Consider the following 17,500-nt stretch of genomic DNA (forward strand, 5'->3'; position numbering starts at 1 on the left):
GAAAACTTCTCTCTCACCCCAGCCTCCCATCAAAGATTGGAGGAGTAGAGGAGAGAGAGATAGAGAGAAAGAGAGAGAGAGAGAGAGAGAGAGAGAGAGAGAGAGAGAGAGAGAGAGAGAGAGAGAGAGAGAGAGAGATGAGAGAGAGAGAGATGAGAGAGAGAGAGAGAGAGAGAGAGGAGAGAGAGAGAGAGAGAGAGAGAGAGGAGAGAGAGAGCAAATGCAGGTGGGAATTTGAAAAATCAAGTATTTGCTAGGTGCTCATTTGCATCACAATCAGCATATCAGCCATTGCCTTAGTGTCTTACAACTATTTCCTATGTATATGTTCCTGCTGTAACATATATTGTGTACTGATGACAGCTGCTACCAGAAGTTATAGGACGCAAATACATTCTGAAGGCTGAGAAAAAGCTTTCTGGGCTGGCTGGAGACTGGCGTTGGTCTAGGGAAGTTGTCCTGACCACAGGGTTCTAGGAAACCAAGGAGACCTGATATAGTGAAGCGCCCTCAAGCAATGGGTCTGTCGTAGTCTATGATTAAGAGTCTGCATGATAATGAACACCTGCTGGCAGTCTGTTATCTTTGCTTTTTTATATACAAATTATGTCCTCTTAGCTTGGTGCTTCAGAGAGACTTTGCTGTTATATATATAGATCTGTGAGAAGTTCACCATGTGACCTATGACCTTGGAACAACAGGAGCCAGGCCCAAACGAAAAACTTGTTTAACTACATGCTCTTATGTTTCCTTTCATTGGCACTTATTTGCTTTTCACAATGTATGCTTCTCCCACAATGTTTTTGGAGCTCGTTGTTCATGATCATTGACTTTTGTAAAGCTCTCTCTGAAAGTCGCTATGGATAAAAGCATCTGCTAATGAATAAATGTAAATGTAAGTACGTATGTGCGTATGTGAAGCCCTCTGTGACATTGCTTGTAAAAAGGGCTATACAATACATTTTGATTTGATATGATTAGATGTGCGAATCCAGAGCCTGAACTTTTAGTGTTTTTAACTTTTAACTTTTTAACAACTTCTTCCACAGACAGGAGATGAGGAGTGTGGGGTAAGGGGAAGTGTGTGTGTGAGAGAGAGAGAGAGAGAGAGAGAGAGAGGAGAGAGAGAGAGAGAGAGAGAGAGAGAGAGAGAGGAGAGAGAAAGAGAGAGAGAGAGAGAGAGAGAGAGACAGACAGACAGACATACAGAGAGAGACAGAGATAGAGATAGAGATAGAGACGAGAGAGATGAGAGAGAGAGAGAGAGAGAGAGAGAGAGAGAGAGAGAGAGAGAGAGAGAGAGAGAGAGAAGAGAGAGAGAGACAGACAGAGAGAGAGAGATAGAGAGAGAGAGAGATGGGGGGGGGAGGGGGGAAGAGCAGGGATAAGTCAAATAGAAAGTAAGGGAGAGAGGAAATACACAGGCACGCATTTCCTATTAAAACAAAACTGTGTGTAACACACAGACACACACAGACACTCAGAACAAAGACAGGCCGGCCAGGGAGGAATCTCAGTGTCCGTGCCTCTCTGAGTCATCAACAGTAACCACAGGGGAACATGATCTCTCACGGAACCCAAACACAGCCATGGAAAACAGAGATCAGAGCAGCATTCAAGCCATCTTAAACAACTTGTGTTTAAGTCAACGTTTGCGTTTTAACAGAAATAGGAGACCACGCTTCGGTCTTGCTGTTCAAAAGCAGAAGCTGTGAGAGTTGTCTCCGTTCGGGGACCGCTTCCTCCATGTTCCTCCTACGTTTCGGACGGTTTTAGAATTCAACTCTGATTTGATTGGCTCAGGGGCATAGGTTTCATTATACAAAACAACAAATCAGTCCCACTCGCACTTTTTATTAAGATAAAGATATTTAACGGCCGGATCTTGGTTATTAAAAAAAAACTGTCCCACCCACTTTTGGAAAACAAACCTGCGCCCCATCATTGACTTCTATAGAATAGTGATGCGGTAACTGCCACACCCCCTGTTAATCCAGAATGTGATGTTGCATATAGGCATGAGGATAGACAAGGGGAATAGTGTTTAACTAGTTTATGTGATGTGGTATTAAGAAACGTTTAGGCAAGTTTTTCATGCACCGTGTGTGTGTGCGTGTGTGTGAGTTTGTATAGACCTATCTTTAGCACCGGACTATTAGAACCCTATCTTGTTCTAGAATGTTTGGCAGGATTCCATTCCCGAATGCGATTTCACGTTATCCGACCCCTCTGTAGGCCGACTATGCCTGCCCATGTCTTGCCATTATTGAAACGTCGTCTCAGATTCCCATGTCGCGTGTTGACATGTTTGCACATGTAGGGAGAAGTAGTAGGACATTAACATGACGGGAACTAAAAACTAAATCTGCCGTTGTTGCTGCAACTTTTCCAAACAGGATAAACGTCCAAGTAGGCCTTTCTTTTAGGCTAAATACGATTTATTTTTTATAATCTAGCGATTAAGCTTTGTATCAGCTTTTAGTTGAAAACTTGGTTTAACCCTCGTGCTGCCTTCGGGTCATATGACCCAAAGGTTCATAACGAACCATCGTTGTGTTTACCCAATTTTACCCAATACAAAAACAAATACAAATAATTTTCTTTTAACCATTCCAATGTGGGGGGTCTGAGACAGCCCGACAGTTAAAAGAAAATGCTTCACTTTGTTTTTGTATGAGGTAAATTTGTCACAATACGACGGTGGGTCACAATGACTGATGGTCAGAATGACCCGAAGATAACACAAGGGTTAAAGAAACATTCTGGGGCTTTGTGTCAAACTTTTTTGTGAGTGTGCGTGTGGGCGTGTGTGTGTGTCACTCCGGTATATCAACTTTATACTTGACAGCCGGAATGACAGCTCGTAGGCTACTCACCGCCAACTATTCCCAATACCCGGCTGACATCAGTGGAACTTCTCAGATCGATTATTCAGCATCATCCTGTCGATTGCGCCAATTAATTGAAAAACAGTCAAACTTCTGGATACATAAGTCTTTAAAATGCACAAGCGGACATAAACTTAAGATTGTTCGTCTTATTGGCGTGCGTGGTCTACTGTTACAGCTCTCTGGCTCTGCCTTCCGCTATTGGTGGCGCTGCGGTGGTTCCTAACATCTTCCACACTGCGGAGCGGCGGTGAACGCGGCTGCCGCGCAGGACAGTCTTAAAGGGCCAGTCCCCTAAAAAGGACGGCTTCCAAAAGAAAAAGTACGCTTTTCAACTATACAGCGACGCTAAGGGGCGTTGTAGCACTGGTGGAGATAGTAGTAGGAGATCAAAATGCTGATAACAATACAATTGGAAGCCTATTGTACTGTGCTGTAAAAATGATCCACACATCCCCGGCAGACACTCTCTGTGGTTTTACCCAGACACAAGTTAAAAAACGTCTCTGGTCGTAACTCTACACCTCAGCGTTTAAGGACACACTCAAAAATATATATAAACATGGTGTTTAATATCATCACTGCTGGCACATTCAAGGTCTTGCAGTTTGGGAAGAAGTTTGAAAGCAACTTTTAAGGTTTAAAACTCTTGTGGAATATTGTGTGATCTTACTAACTGATGAAATAGTTAAATCAGGTGAAGGCTAAATTGGCGCGCCTACTGTGTATCACTCTAATATCATACTGTACAGTAGGCTGTGTTAGAGAATACATGTTGGCCTTCTAGTCCCAAGAGATCGTTTATCACGCGCAACGTGCCAGGTCGTTGTTTGGCTACCTCCAACAAACCAAACACACCCTTCCATCTACACTTCATCCACAATTCTTGGAAATGCAAAGCAGACAGGGTTGACCGGGCTGTGGGCGTTCGTGTGTGATTGTGTGTGTGTGTGTGTGTGTGTGTGTGTGTGTGTGTGTGTGTGTGTGTGTAAAGGGATGGGCCACACCCAGCACTGTAAGTACACATTATTTTCCAGCCTGAAACAGAGTATTTTTAATCAACTGTCAAATCCATGTAGACGTTGACCTTTTAATCAAACATTTCTATTAGCTAGTATTAGTTAACCATACGTTCATATAGAACGTTATGAAGTGGTTTTATAGGCCCTATTCATATGTAGGCCTACATATTATATATTATTTGTACATATTGTTAGTACAAAAGTAGCCTAGCCTATAAAGTTATTATATAAAGTATGTTTCATTAATTGTCATTACCGCACTCATAATAACTCTGAAACTTGAAAGTCTCATATTGAGATCTGTATCTGATGTCCATGACACTTTGAATGAGAATTATGGGATTAGTTTTACGGTTTGTTTACAGAATCCAAGCAGGGTATTTGACGTAGCCTACATGACAAGCACAGATTCTTGCCGACATCTGATAACTTGTATGTTGGCCTACGGGAATTCACGAAGAACACGTTTGCAGTTGGCAGGTTTTCAAAATGTTCTTATGCAAAGTATTACCAAGTTACGATGCCTTTTGGGCCTACGGAAATGTATTGGGATATATGCTAAAGCAGATGCAGGCAGTTTGAGAAAAAAACGTCCCAAATCTCTTCCTCCACACTATCTTTCCTAAAGTTTAGTCTATAGGCTTTCTGTGTCTGCATTTTTGAGAGGACACGCATCAGTCGTTTGGCTCACTTTGGAAATATGTAAAAATAAATGAAGGGAGGGTTGAGGTATTGCAGGTGCACATGGCAACGGTAAAATACCCCTTTGCTAACATAGGCCTAGCCTACATGTAGACTATACAGACAGCTAGATATTACAGCTTCATCTGCCGCAGTAAAACAAACAGCATCATTAAAGAGTAGGCTACGTAATAGTGCTTTTTGCCTGACATTTATGGTAACGTTATTGCAATTCTGTAATGAGAATTTGGAAACTACATTTCCAACAACCACTGGCGTCTTAATCCATCCAAGGCAATATTTTAAACCAATCAAAGTGGGGAATTGCAGTAAATCGTGCCAATCAGATACGCTCGTTCAAGAGAAGGCGGGACTCGCTCAGACTGCTCTGAATCAGGACGGAACGGATCTCTTGATGCGCTAATGCCGAAGGAGCAATTTCGCGTAGGCCTATTTATTTATCAATTTTAACGGCCCTTCAATTTCCGAAACGATGGTTTCTCACTCTCTTGCCCTGCCTATGATCTGTTTCACGACGTTATGGGCTTTGGTTGGGGTTGTAGCTCCCTTCTTCGTACCCAAAGGACCAAACCGAGGGTAGGTAACGGCTTCATTTGGTCAAAGCCAACGAAAAAAAAGAAATATATATACGTGCGGTATTCTCGATAGCTCTTCCATTTAATTAGTTTGCATATGTGATTAAGTATGTATACATGTTTCACTTTGAATATTGTGTCGCTTAACGTTCCCTATCAGCATCATTGTGAATGAACGAGCGATCTGACTGACTGTAGGCCGCGCTCAGCGCGTCATCGTTGGCTCGTGATGCTGTCTCTCGCGCTCATCCTCAGTGTGCCCGTATGCTGTTACGCTGTTAGCAACCGTGTGTGTGTGTTTTACTAATGCATCCTTTTGCTGTACATCCCCAGGGTCATCATCACTAGTCTGATTCTGACAGCGGTGTGCTGTTACCTGTTGTGAGTATGGGTGTTCTGTTATGCGTTTAAAGTTACTAGCAAGTTCAGTGTCATTGTATACAATGCAATGACGGCAGCTACTCAGACGACAACAGGAGCATTTAAACATAAACCTCTGAAAGGAATTTTTAAAAATCTGATATTAAAGGTATTCTTATTCTCTCACCTATCCCACCACCTCTCTTGCTGTTCTCTCCTGCTGCCTCTCTCTGTTTTATTCTCTCTTACCTTGCCCTCTCTCTCCCCCCCAGTTGGCTCATAGCGATCCTGGCCCAGGCGAACCCTCTGTTTGGACCTCAGCTGAAGAACGAGACCATCTGGTACCTGCGCTACTTCTGGGAGTAGAGGCAGGTGAGGCCTGAGGCAGCAGTAGAGGCAGACAAGGCTAGTCTCCTAGTGTGGTGTTGAAGTTACCTCTCTTTCTGTCTTTAACATTCTCTCTCCCTCTCTCTCTCCCTCTCTCTCTCCCTCTCTCTCTCCCTCTCTCTCTCCCTCTCTCTCTCCCTCTCGCTCTCTCGCTCCCTCTGTCTGTCTCTCTCTCTCTCTCTCTCTCTCTCTCTCTCTCTCTCTTCAGGGATGAGGTTTGACCCCTGTGGCTGGACATCTCTTCACCCGCTCACTCCATCCCCTCCCCGCCCGCCCCGCCCCCCTCTACATATCGTCTGATACAGTAGTACACAACCCCTCCACCTTTTTTTCAAGTGATTTGTCTCGTCACTGAAACGTTCCACTGAAACATTCCGGAACATTTAGAAAGCAGCAGATTGAGCCGGTCTCTTCCTTGAGTAAACGGGGTCAAAACGAGGTGAATGTGTAGAAAGAAAGAGGCGATGCTTTTATTTTGAAGGGCCCTTCCAGGTAGATAGTCACACATCAACCGCCTGCTGTCACTGTTGCATGTGACTGAGTCAAAGTGGGGAGACCCACTCAACTGTGTAAAGTCCTGCTGATGGTTGCTACGGTGGGGGGGAGGGGTGGGGGGGAGGGAGGGCGCTTCAAAATATATTGTTGTCTAGACGTATGTTCATGTTAGATGTGGAAGTGTTAGACAAAATGGAAGAGTGTAGAAAAGGACCCCCCTGATCACATGATGGGCCCTGCGTTGACATGACGGAAAGATTACCGAAGGGAACGTTTGAATGATGGTGATGATGGTTTTGTTCTCAAGGTTAATTGTGATAAATAATTCAGAAAATAGATTGTTTTTTATCATGGCCAAGTCTGCTTTGTGAGCGCCAAAACATCTAGTCTCATGAGTTTCTTATAGTTTTCAAGCTTGAGTACAGAAATCTGATTCCCATCCCTGTTAAAATATGCTACTGTTTACATCTAGTTTTATTGTTTACGTGTCGTTAATGATCCGAGTATTAAGTTATGAGTATCTATGTTTATGTAAAATTCTTATATTTTTTTGTATGTCCTTTATCCATCATGCTTAATCTGCACGGTGAAAGGACCAGGGACAACTGCAATCTTGTTATTATGACTGTGTGTGAGTGTGTTAGTAAAAGCAGGCTACTTTACAGTGAGTTTGGATAGCAGCCATGGAAGGGAGAGGAAGTTCAAGAGCCTGTTCCACTTCAGACTCCATTAAACCTGATCAACACAGAGCTTCTTCATCCTCCTCAGATTCCCCCCCCCCCCCCCCCCCACACACACACACACACCCTCCCCAAGAAACAAGATCTCTTGAGACAATACAGTTGTTAATAATTTGAGTTGATGCAGTTAACTCATACTGTAAATTGGGATAATCTCGTTTTTGTTGCCATGGTGACGCCTCCCCCATCCCCCAAAGCCCCCCCCCCCCCCCCGATTTCCTCCCATGCGGGCTCCATGTCTTCACCTCATTGGGAGGTATTGGCCGCCTGCTTGGGAGCGCAGGACGAGCGAGGGGTTGGCGTGACGACCAGACCTCCACCACCGCTACAGCCTTCCCCCCAGAGACGCTGCCACTGGCCTCTGAAAACACTCTGCTTCAGCCAAAAATGAACTCAGATAGAAACTTAGATCAATATATGTATATGTATGCAGATGCATATATATATTAAATATACAGCTACTTTTTAGAAAGACCAAATTATGTTGTATTCTTTCCTTTAGCCTCCCCTGTAGCGGTGGTAGTGGAACGGTCACATTCACCAGGGCGAGAGAGGGGGAGGAAGGGGGGAGAGAGGGATATTTACTACGAAGGGGGAACTGTTTATGCCCCCCCCCCTTCCTGGTCACCATGGAAACTGAAACCCCAACCAGTGGAATGAAAGAGGTAGACGACTACATGTGTACAGTAATGTAGATTCTGTGTGTGAAGTGACGTCATGGTTGTTCATTGTAAAACCCATAGTAAAGGTCTGGATGTCTGGTATGGTCCTGTTCTCTATTTTTGGGATTCCTCTCCACATACACACACACACACACACACACATGCAGAGGTTAGTGTCTCATACTGTTTTACTTTCCGTATACACACACCTGAACCAGACCTAACCCAACCATGATTTCCAGTGTGTACACATTCAAAGATCACATACAATCTGTCTATTTTAGATTTTCTTATCAAAGTATGGAACTTAACGCTACGGTGGAACCAGCAACTGGTTCTACAAGTTTAACAAAACCTCTCTTGAGTGTTTCTGCATACCAGCTTGCAAATGTATTTGTGTAGTGTGTTACTGTAAGTTGTGTGTGTGTGTGTGTGACAGGGAGAATGTGTACATGATGGATCTCCATGTGGTGAATGCAGGTGCAGGGAGGGACTACATGTGACCAGGGACTCCAGCTGGTTTGATCAAATTACCTTCAAATATAGGCTAACTATTTTACTCATACACACACACACAGAGGAGAGAGGAGGGGTAGACAGAGAGAGGAGGGGAGAGAGGAGAGGAGGGGAGAGAGTGGAGGGTAAAGACATTTAGTCATTTAGCAGACGCTCTTATCCAGAGCGAGAGGAGAGAAGGGGTAGAGAGAGGAGAGGTAGAGAGAGGAGAGGAGGGGGGAGAGAGAGGAGAGGTAGAGAGAGTAGAGGGGGGAGAGAGGAGGGGAGAGAGAGGAACACAACAGAAGGAGGATATGAACCAAGTCAGATCCAAGCAGATGATGATAGTAGCTCTCCCTACCTCTCACGTCCAACTCTAAAGTTTACAAGAAATAAAATACCTGAACCACACTGGTCGCTGCTCAAGTGCAGGCTGGGATTAGGATTTTGTTATGTAAAACTACAGACATGAGTCATTGAGATCCAGTCACACACAGATTTGGGATTCGGTAAGACTGGGCAGAAGCCTACTGGCTCTGTCAGAAGGTGAACTCGCTGACCACTGAGTTTACAAACATTACAGATCGTTGAAGTCGATATCTGTGCATGCATGCCTTCAACAGTTCCATCATGAGTGAAGCTGTAAAAGGAACGTGCTTCAGACGAGAGCTGACGTCACAGGTTCGTTCCTGGGACAGGCTTTGTAAGTGGGAATATCATAAAGGAATTCACCATATCAAACGGACGGCCTTGATGTTACCATGGTAACGCCCTATCTCGTAAAAGGTACTGGACCGTCTTCTATGTGGAATGTGGTCGCAGATTGAGAGGAGAGAGTGGAAGGGAGGGGGAGTGAGTGAGTGAGAAGAGGGAGGGAGAAGGTGAGTGACAGAAAGAAGGGGAACAGAGAATAGAGGGAACGAGGAAGAGGGAGGAGAGGAAGGGAGAAGAAGAGGGAGGGAGAGAGGGCGAGACTAAGCCTTTCTATTATTAATGAAAATATAACGTGACAGGCTACTGCACACACGGGTCTCGTAAACTGATTTAAATTTAAGTGGGCTACATTTAAATAATAGCGTGTCTGTTTGTTGAGACACAATTCATTAATTTGTATCGATTAATAGGCGCAAAAACGGTCTGAAAGGCTTCTTTTTCAGTTACTAAGTTAGCGTAGGCTATATTTATTTTCGCTCTTTCGCCATTTTACTTTTTGGGGAAAACGACGGTCCGGACAATTATTGGACGGTATAACCTACATTTGGTTATAACCTACATTTGGTTCAACAGATTCAAGTTCTCGTTCCTTCTCGGTGTCCTTAAAGACGGGTCACGTGAACCCGCCCTCTGACGTAGCGTTTTGTCGAGGCCAGCCATATCCTTTTTCACTGGAAATATACACAAGGCTCGTGAACTCAAATGCCCCCCAGTCAACCGCCTGTTTACCGCTGACAGTTTCCATTTTATGTCGGCTCTCCAATTCTGTCGCTTTCTCCGTATAGCTCGGTCCCGTTTTTTTCTCACGATCGAAATGCTGTAACCATTGCGTTTCACAAGTACACGAGTTACACGATTATGTTACGACAATCGTGCTACATAATAACATCATACACGCCTCGCAGTCACATGCCACGCCCCTAGACGCTCAGGGGTCGAAGGAAAAATAAAAGTGTGTTATTATTACGCCGAGAGGGTAGGCACGTTTTTTTTTCTCTCCTTTTTTAATTGTGAGTCATGCGGGCGACACCAAGTCGGACGTAAGGGGGGTTGTCGTTTTTGTCAGGATTTCTAACGTATATTTGAGTCGTCTTTGGCTGGATTAAGGTCTTCAAAGCGGTCGTTGGACGGATAAATGTATGTGCGTCTGGTGTCATCTCCAAAATGACTGCGCACGGGACCAAAGCTTTTCACGTTGAAGCACCCGAGTCCCTTTTTATCCACTGTGGACAGGCTCAATACCAGCTGTTTAGAAACTAACTTCCTCAATGTGGGATAAATGATTTGTTTGCTGCGAGTCTCCTTGTCGGAGCTTTTTTTTCGCTGCGATTTGTGCGTAATAATTTATGTTTCTGTGGCCCGACATTTTTACACGTTAACACCAAAGGGACACTGGACGGCACCTAATAAGGTAGCTATGGCGTGCATCTTCTTTACTACTACTATAGTCTTGTAATTCACTGAAGAATTTGGTAGATCCCTCCATAGATCGCCTCGTGCTTGTACAATTTTGGGGCATTTAGGGAGACGATTACCGGGCACGCGAGGAGAATTGGCGTCTTTGTGACATCCTCAATACCCTTTCAACTTTGCCCGTTAACTGTTTTAGAGTGGGATCAAGTATGCATGTAACATTTACACACACACACACACACACACACCCTCACACACAGGTGGAGAGCGAGCACAAGAGGGGAAATTAGGTAACTTCCTTTTAGCAACATGTAGTCATATTTGTAACTGTGAATTCGTTTGTAGGTCACGAGAAGGCTATATACAGTAATTCAGTTTGTTCTGGCTGCCACACCGCACGCTATCAAATCGGGCTTTGCTGCCTTATTAACAATTAATAATGGACATCCGCTTGCAGCCTAGCATACACCAGCTGCGCCCCAAATTGAGTGTGTGTGGGCTGGGGGGCGGGGTAGGGGGTACGCTACAAATATTAAAATCAGCATCCCAAATTTCGCGCTGGTCAACACGCTTGGTTTGAAAATAATTTAGATTGTGGATACTTTCTCCCTTGTTGGTGTTAAGAATGTCTCTCGCTATGGGTTCCGATCGGGTCTCGTGCTCGATGGTCTGGCATGCCATGCGGGACACCGAATGAGAGCCATGGCCCACGGCGCTCAGACGGCGCTCTATCTTTGTTGTGCCACTATCCAGCGGTGCAGACTCACCACCGGGTGCCCAAGACGTCACTCTTCAGTTCGTCGTGTTAATAGGCTACGTTTAATTAATTAAGACTTTTTATATATAACGAGGGAACACGTTAAACAACAAAGACTGCACGCGGACGCTGGTAAAAACGTGGAGGAGCACGGAACACTTTTCAGGAGGATAAATAATTACAAGGACATTAAAAAAGAAGAAGAGGGATCATCGGGTGCGCGTGGTAATCGCCAGACTGTTGCAATAATCCCTTTTTAAAGGGGGCAGACGGAATAACATTCATATTGTAGTAGGCCAAATTTCTGTGCCAAACGGCTCGTCCACGGGCATCTTAATTTGACAAATTCGTTTCCCAGACGGTCTCACCGAGCAGTCAGTCGCCCTAGTTGTCTCTTTGCCACTATACGCGCTGATTCATGCACGTCTGCCCACAGTAGCAGCGAGCTAGCTAACCCCACTGCACTTTGCGTGACTTCGTTTAAATGCGCAATAGGCCCATCTCTTTATTGACTTGTAACAAAACTCAACAGTATCTCGAATTGTATTAGAATGAGAACGGTGGATTTGTTTGACCAAATAAATTCGAAGTCATTAGATTAGCAGGATCTGATGTAATATAGCCTAACTGCCTAATCTAGGTCACACGGACTCGACAACAATAACGATTTTGGTTGAAACAGTAAAACGTCGCTGGTAAAATGTGCTTGCAGTTTCTGCGCGTGTGGGTCCTAAACATTCTAACTCGACCGGACGGGCGGGTGCCAACATGCCTCATTAACGGTGTGGTCCGTTGTTTAGACAGCATCTTTCACGTCTCTCCCCGTGGCGGGATTTCTTAACAATGCACGTAATTTAAATTCAGATATTGCCACATTATACTCTAGAGAATGTAGCCTATGTATAATTTGGCTATAAATGGCTTATTATCTGGGTGAAATACCGACTTTGTTGGCATGGCTTGGGTCAGAATTCAGGTCGGGGTTGAATGGGGGGACACAAACTTTATTATGTTTATGGTGCCGTTTGATAGTCAGTTTAACTATCTCCAGGCTATTGTGTCCTGCGTGTTGCCCACAGGAGTGTTCGTGTTGTGGACACACACACACACACATGCGCAAACAATGTTTGGGCAGCCAATAATGCTCAGATCCGTGGCAGCAAAGCTCTCGTGTCTCTTCCGTGGAAAGGAACAGAGAACCGTCTCTTCCTGAGGTTCGCGCGATTTAAACGTGTATGGGAACCTTGCCGCGAGACCTAATTTCCAGCCCAGTGACCGGCGCGATGACCTTTGGACAGGCTGTGTTGAATCAACACTCACTGAATGATTGACAGACAAAGCGTGGCTCTTCATCAGATAATTTCTTCCAGCAGCAGCGCATCTAAACACTTGTTATTGGTGATAGTGTGTAACGTTTTGTACGACAGAATTGTATTCATATTATATGTGTGCGTGTGTGTGCAAGCGCTATAAAACAATTCTAAATATCTTGAGTCACGCGGTGCATGCATGTACAGGTTGCTCAGCAGCTGATAATTGTTCTAGAAGGCCAATTCTAGAAGGCTCCACCTCATTCTAAAAGCATTCTTAGATTTATTCCAGTGGCATTATACCAGATTCTTAGAGTTCCAAAGATGTTTGGGGTCCTTGTGAGAAGCATTCTCAGAATCTCAGTGTTCGGCTAGCCTCTCGGGGAGAAAGGTTACTGTGTTTTTCTCAGCATCCACTCAGAAGTGACTACACTGTAGCGCTCTTCACAACACAGTGTTAGATTACACACACGCACACACACACACAAAACGTCCCAGTGTTAGAGATGTCTCCATGTACAAACAAACTCCCACGCAGGCACGTTGTTGTGTTAACTGTCACCCCGGCGAGGGCTGACTTCCTCATTCCTGTGTGTGTGAGGTCAGCTTGGCAGGGGAGCGCAGGGCACTCTGAGCTGCTCTGAGATCAGCCCCGTCTGAGCCAGAGGCACCCTGACGTCCAAGGTGCCTCTGTCCACGCTGGTCCCAGATCTGCCAACCTCGGTAAACCCCACGTGCTCCTCTGTGCTCCTCTTATCTTATCTGGGTTAGAGTGCTCTGGTGTTTGCACACACGTGTGTGTGTGTGTGGGTTAGAGAGACAAGCCAACTGAGGACACAGGCTCCGGTCCTGTCTCTGTTGTGTAGACTTGTTTCCTCCCCATGCTCTCTCCCCCCCCCCCCCCTCGACCAATCAGGACTCGCCGCCCGCCCCTCCACGAGCCCTGTAGCAGACTCACCTCATCCACTCACGGCCGCAGGTTTCATTTCCTTCCGAAACCCGGCGGCGCGGCAGCTCAGGAGGGTCGGGGGCAGGAAGTGAAGCTGTGGAGACGCAGCCCGTCTAACTTCCTGCTTCCTGTTCCTCGTAGCGCAGCAGAGACGAGGCTGTGGCAGTGACAGCAGCATGGGAAGAGGAACGGTTCCTTCACCCTGATCGTTTTTGATGTTCAGGTAACCCAACGCCCTCCTCTTCCTCCTCCACCTCATCTTCCTCTTCTTTAGCCTGCCATGAATCAGTGTGTTGATGTTTTGCAGTTGAACACACCGTCAACACTGTAACCACCTACTCACACCCCTGCCTTGGGTATGCCTCAGGTAGGCACACACACACACACACACACACAAAGAAACAAATGCTAAAAAGCGTTCTCAATAATGCCAAGTGTATACATGCATACTAACCTGTGTGTGTGTGTGTGTGCCTGCATGTATGTGTGTGCATGTGTCCATGGTTGTGTGTGTGTGCATGTGTCCATGGTTGTGTGTGCATGTGTCCGTGTGTGTGTGTGCATGTGTCCGTGTGTGTGTGTGTGTGTGTCCGTGTGTGTGTATGTGTGTCCGTGTGTGTGTGTGTGTGTCTGTGTGTGTGTGCATGTGTCCGTGTGTGTGTGTATGTGTGTCTGTGTGTGTGTGTATGTGTGTCCGTGTGTGTGTGTGTCTGTGTGTGTGTGCATGTGTCCGTGTGTGTGTGTATGTGTGTCTGTGTGTGTGTGCATGTGTGTGTGTGCATGTGTCCGTGTGTGTGTGTTTGTGTGTCCGTGTGTGTGTGTGCTGTAGCCGGGCATGAGTGGGATGGAGCCAGCGTTTGGAGAGGCGTACGGAGCCCCCAGGTGCCTCCTCAGCCCCTACCCGCTGGCCACCGCGTCCCCGCTCGCCGTGTCGACCCCAGGGGGCAGGACGGAGTACGACCAGGTGAGCCTGCGCCGGGGAAACACCACAGAAGAAGACATGGGCCCTCCTTACCGCCGATGGTCGAGGGGCCGTGGCAAAACAACACGTTGAGAAAGTCAACTCTTGTGTCAGACCAGACAGGAGGAATGTTGACTCTGGGGGGATATGACACTGTTATGAAGGTGCTGTTATGATGTCACAGTGCTCTCTGACCCGCTGTCATGGAAACCATCGATAGACATCAATGTCATGACTGGACGCTTTTGGCAGACAGGCCTCATGACAACAGTATATCAGGTGTGCATGTCATATTTATAAACACTAGACGTCTCCTAACGTTTCTACATGTTTTACCTCCTTTTCCTACCTCCTCCCTCTCCCCTCCTTCATCTGCCCTCCCTCCCTCCTTCCCTCCCTCCCTCCCTGCTTTTACCCCCAGAGCGTGGTCCTGATGCTGGGCTCCCCGGCAACGCCTCGGAAACGGCCCTTCGAGTTGCTCAGCGACCTGGTGGACGACGGGATGGGCCTGGGGGAGGACCTGCAGGCGGAGCGCTGGGACGTGTCGGCGCTGGACGAGATGACCCGCTACACCAAGCTGGGCCTGGGGGGGGAGCTGGCGAGCGCAGAGGACGCCGTGCTCATGGGCAGCTGGGGGCGCAGCTGGGAGGAGGAGGAGGAGGAGGAAGAGGAGAGGAGGAAGAGGAACAGGAAGGCCGGGCCGCAGGCCCGCGTGCAGGAGAGCACGGCCCTGACCTTTGACCCCTGCCGCCCGGCGGGGAGGGCGGCGGAGGCGGAGAGGGGGGCGGGGGGAGGGGCGGATCGAGGGACGAGGGCGCGGACGGTGGAGGTGTACCAGGTGGCGCAGCAGGAGGAGGAGGTCGCCGCGGCGATGGGGCGGCTCGTTGCCGTGGTCGCCGCGGGGGGCGTCGCGGCGACGGGGTCGGTTGTAGAACACTGCAGCGAGGAGCACAATTACTCGTTGGTCCAGGGAGAGAGACCCACAGGGTCAGGCCCAGACTCTGACACACAGACGGATGAGGAGGAGGGGGAGGAGGAGGAGGAGGGAGAAACGAGGAGGAAGAGAGGACCGGAGGAGGGAGAGACAGAGGCGCTGGAGGGGAAGAGGATATCGGAGGGAGAAGGGGAGGGAGAAGAAAAGGAGGAAGAGTTGGGGGACGAGGAGGAAGAGGAGGAGGAGGAGGAGGAGGAAGAGGAGGAAGAGGAGGGGGGGGTGGAGGAAACGGCAGCAGAGCTCTCCAGCTCCACGGAAACCGAATGCGGTGAGTCTGTGATGATGTCACACATCTTTTCCCCTTCCTCTCCTGTACCATCTTTCTCTACTCCCTCTCCTCTCTCCTCCTCTCCTGTACCCTCTTTCTCTACTCCCTCCCTCCCTCTCCTCTCCTCTTTCCTGCTCTCCTCAGCCCTCTCTTCCCTCGTTCCTCCTCTCTCCTCCCCTCCTCCTCCCTCTCTCCTCCCCTCCTCTCCTCCCCGTCTTATATAAACTCATGGCCCTCTCTCAGGGTGGTGTAACAGATACGTCTCTGCCACACTCTCAGACCTCATTCTGCTCTCTCTCTCTCTGGCCTGCACAAAGGCTCCAGCGTTATCTATCATCTCCACCGTGTGTCTGTCTGTCTGTGTGTGTCTGTCTGTCTGTGTGTGTGTGGGTGTGTGTGTGTGTGTGTGTTGGTGTGTCTGTGTGTGTGTGCCCGTTTGGCTGTGCTCGTTCTCTCCAAAGCTCAAGGCGGTTTGTGGCAGACTGGATAAAGTGTTGATCCCTTTGTGTGTGTGTGTGTGTGTGTGAGAGAGAGAGAGACAGAGAAAGCGAGAGTAGAGCAGAGCAGCAAAAGCCGGTCTCCACAGACAGACAGGGTTGTGTAACACAGGGCCAGACAGCTCACTCTGCTTCCCCCCGTCAGGCCAGACCCCTTCCCTAACCCTAACCCATCCCCTGCCCTCTCACTTTACTGGCTCCTTTTAAACGTCACATTCTCTTTTTTTTATTTACCAGTCACGTTTTACAGTTATATTTGTATATACACAACATACACAATACAATTGTTAATTTTTTCTTGCTCATCTTGTCTGGCTGGTGTGTGTCAGTATTGGAGGAGGGGTGTGTCTGCGCTCGTGTGTGTGTGTACGCTCATGTGTGTGTGTGCCGTCCCCGTCAGAGGCGGAGCCGGAGCGCCGTGCGGGCGAGCGTCCGAAGAAGCGGCGGTGTTTCTGGGAGTACCGACACGCCGGGGAGACGGGGGGCAGTAGGAGGGCGTCCGGGGAGATCCGCTGGTCTCTCTCCTGGAGCTCCAGCACGCTGCCCAGCACCCTGTACCGCAGGGAGGGTACGCACACACATACGCACTCCAGCACCATGACTAGAACCCTAACTAGTTCTAGAACCCAAACTAGTATTCTAACTAGTGTTAGTACGGTAACTAGTGTACCAACTAATACCCTATTGTAGCCTACATGCTTACTTCCATCGCCTCCTTCCCTCCATCCTGACCCTCCAACCCCCCCCCCCCATCTCACCGCCCCCCCCATCTCGCCCCCCAGGTAAGAAGGGACGCCGTAAAGCTCGTAAGACAGACGCCAGCGACCTGACCCCCGACCCCCAGAAGCTGCAGAACATCGGGATGCAGCTGCAGAAGCTGAACGCTGCCATCGACGGCATGGGACCCGTCAACGAGCTGCCGGTGGTGGCCCGGGCACGCTCCCGCAAGGAGAAGAACAAGCTGGCCTCCAGGTACCTGCAGGGGGGGCGGGGATAGGGGGGCGGGGATAGGGGGGCGGGGATAGGGGGGCGGGGATAGGGGGGCGGGGATAGGGGGGCGGGGAGTCAGGATGGAGGGAAGAGTGAGAGAGGACTGAGTAGGGAGAAGGAGAAAAGATAAAAAGGGATGAGAGACAAATGGATTAAGGGAGGGGAACAAATTGGATAAAAAGTGACTTTTGTCATGGGAACAAGTGTGTGTGTGTGTGTGTGTAAACATGTGTTCAGAGCTGTGGTTCAGCTTTAGAGAAGTCCTGTGCCCCTCTGCCTGGAACAGTTAAGACTCCAGCACACAGCAGTGAAACTGCTCGA

The 17,500-nt window shown here is 47.9% G+C and overlaps 2 protein-coding genes across 8 annotated transcripts in view; both read left to right on the plus strand.

Moving 5' to 3' along the window:
• Nucleotides 1-4,952: 4,952 nt before the first annotated feature.
• Nucleotides 4,953-7,935, plus strand: atpv0e2 (ATPase H+ transporting V0 subunit e2). Of its 2 annotated transcripts, none has more exons than XM_062455771.1 (4): nucleotides 4,953-5,188; nucleotides 5,521-5,568; nucleotides 5,820-5,915; nucleotides 6,143-7,935. In XM_062455771.1, the coding sequence occupies exons 1-3, from the start codon at nucleotides 5,085-5,087 to the stop codon at nucleotides 5,911-5,913; spliced, it is 246 nt and encodes an 81-aa protein (XP_062311755.1). In that variant the 5' UTR covers nucleotides 4,953-5,084; the 3' UTR covers nucleotides 5,914-5,915; nucleotides 6,143-7,935. The 2 variants fall into 2 exon arrangements, with proteins under 2 accessions (XP_062311755.1, XP_062311754.1); XM_062455770.1 differs by having other exon boundaries at nucleotides 4,954-5,188; nucleotides 5,820-5,919.
• Nucleotides 7,936-9,958: 2,023 nt separating this feature from the next.
• The window catches only part of LOC134016406 (CREB3 regulatory factor-like), a 10,285-nt gene continuing 2,743 nt past the window's right edge, over nucleotides 9,959-17,500 (plus strand). Inside the window, exons 1-7 of one of the 6 annotated variants that reach the window (XM_062455763.1) lie at nucleotides 9,959-10,451; nucleotides 13,611-13,692; nucleotides 13,777-13,836; nucleotides 14,299-14,433; nucleotides 14,852-15,692; nucleotides 16,590-16,757; nucleotides 16,972-17,161. In XM_062455763.1, the coding sequence (XP_062311747.1) occupies nucleotides 13,828-13,836; nucleotides 14,299-14,433; nucleotides 14,852-15,692; nucleotides 16,590-16,757; nucleotides 16,972-17,161 (1,343 nt within the window). In that variant the 5' untranslated portion in view covers nucleotides 9,959-10,451; nucleotides 13,611-13,692; nucleotides 13,777-13,827. Of the gene's footprint in view, nucleotides 10,452-10,725; nucleotides 10,744-11,026; nucleotides 11,436-13,610; nucleotides 13,693-13,776; nucleotides 13,837-14,298; nucleotides 14,434-14,851; nucleotides 15,693-16,589; nucleotides 16,758-16,971; nucleotides 17,162-17,500 lie in introns of those variants that run through there. The other 5 variants (XM_062455764.1, XM_062455768.1, XM_062455766.1 and 2 more) reach the window with 5 other exon arrangements.

The sequence above is a fragment of the Osmerus eperlanus genome, unplaced genomic scaffold (genome assembly GCF_963692335.1).
Source record: "Osmerus eperlanus unplaced genomic scaffold, fOsmEpe2.1 SCAFFOLD_63, whole genome shotgun sequence".
Taxonomy (NCBI): domain Eukaryota; kingdom Metazoa; phylum Chordata; class Actinopteri; order Osmeriformes; family Osmeridae; genus Osmerus; species Osmerus eperlanus.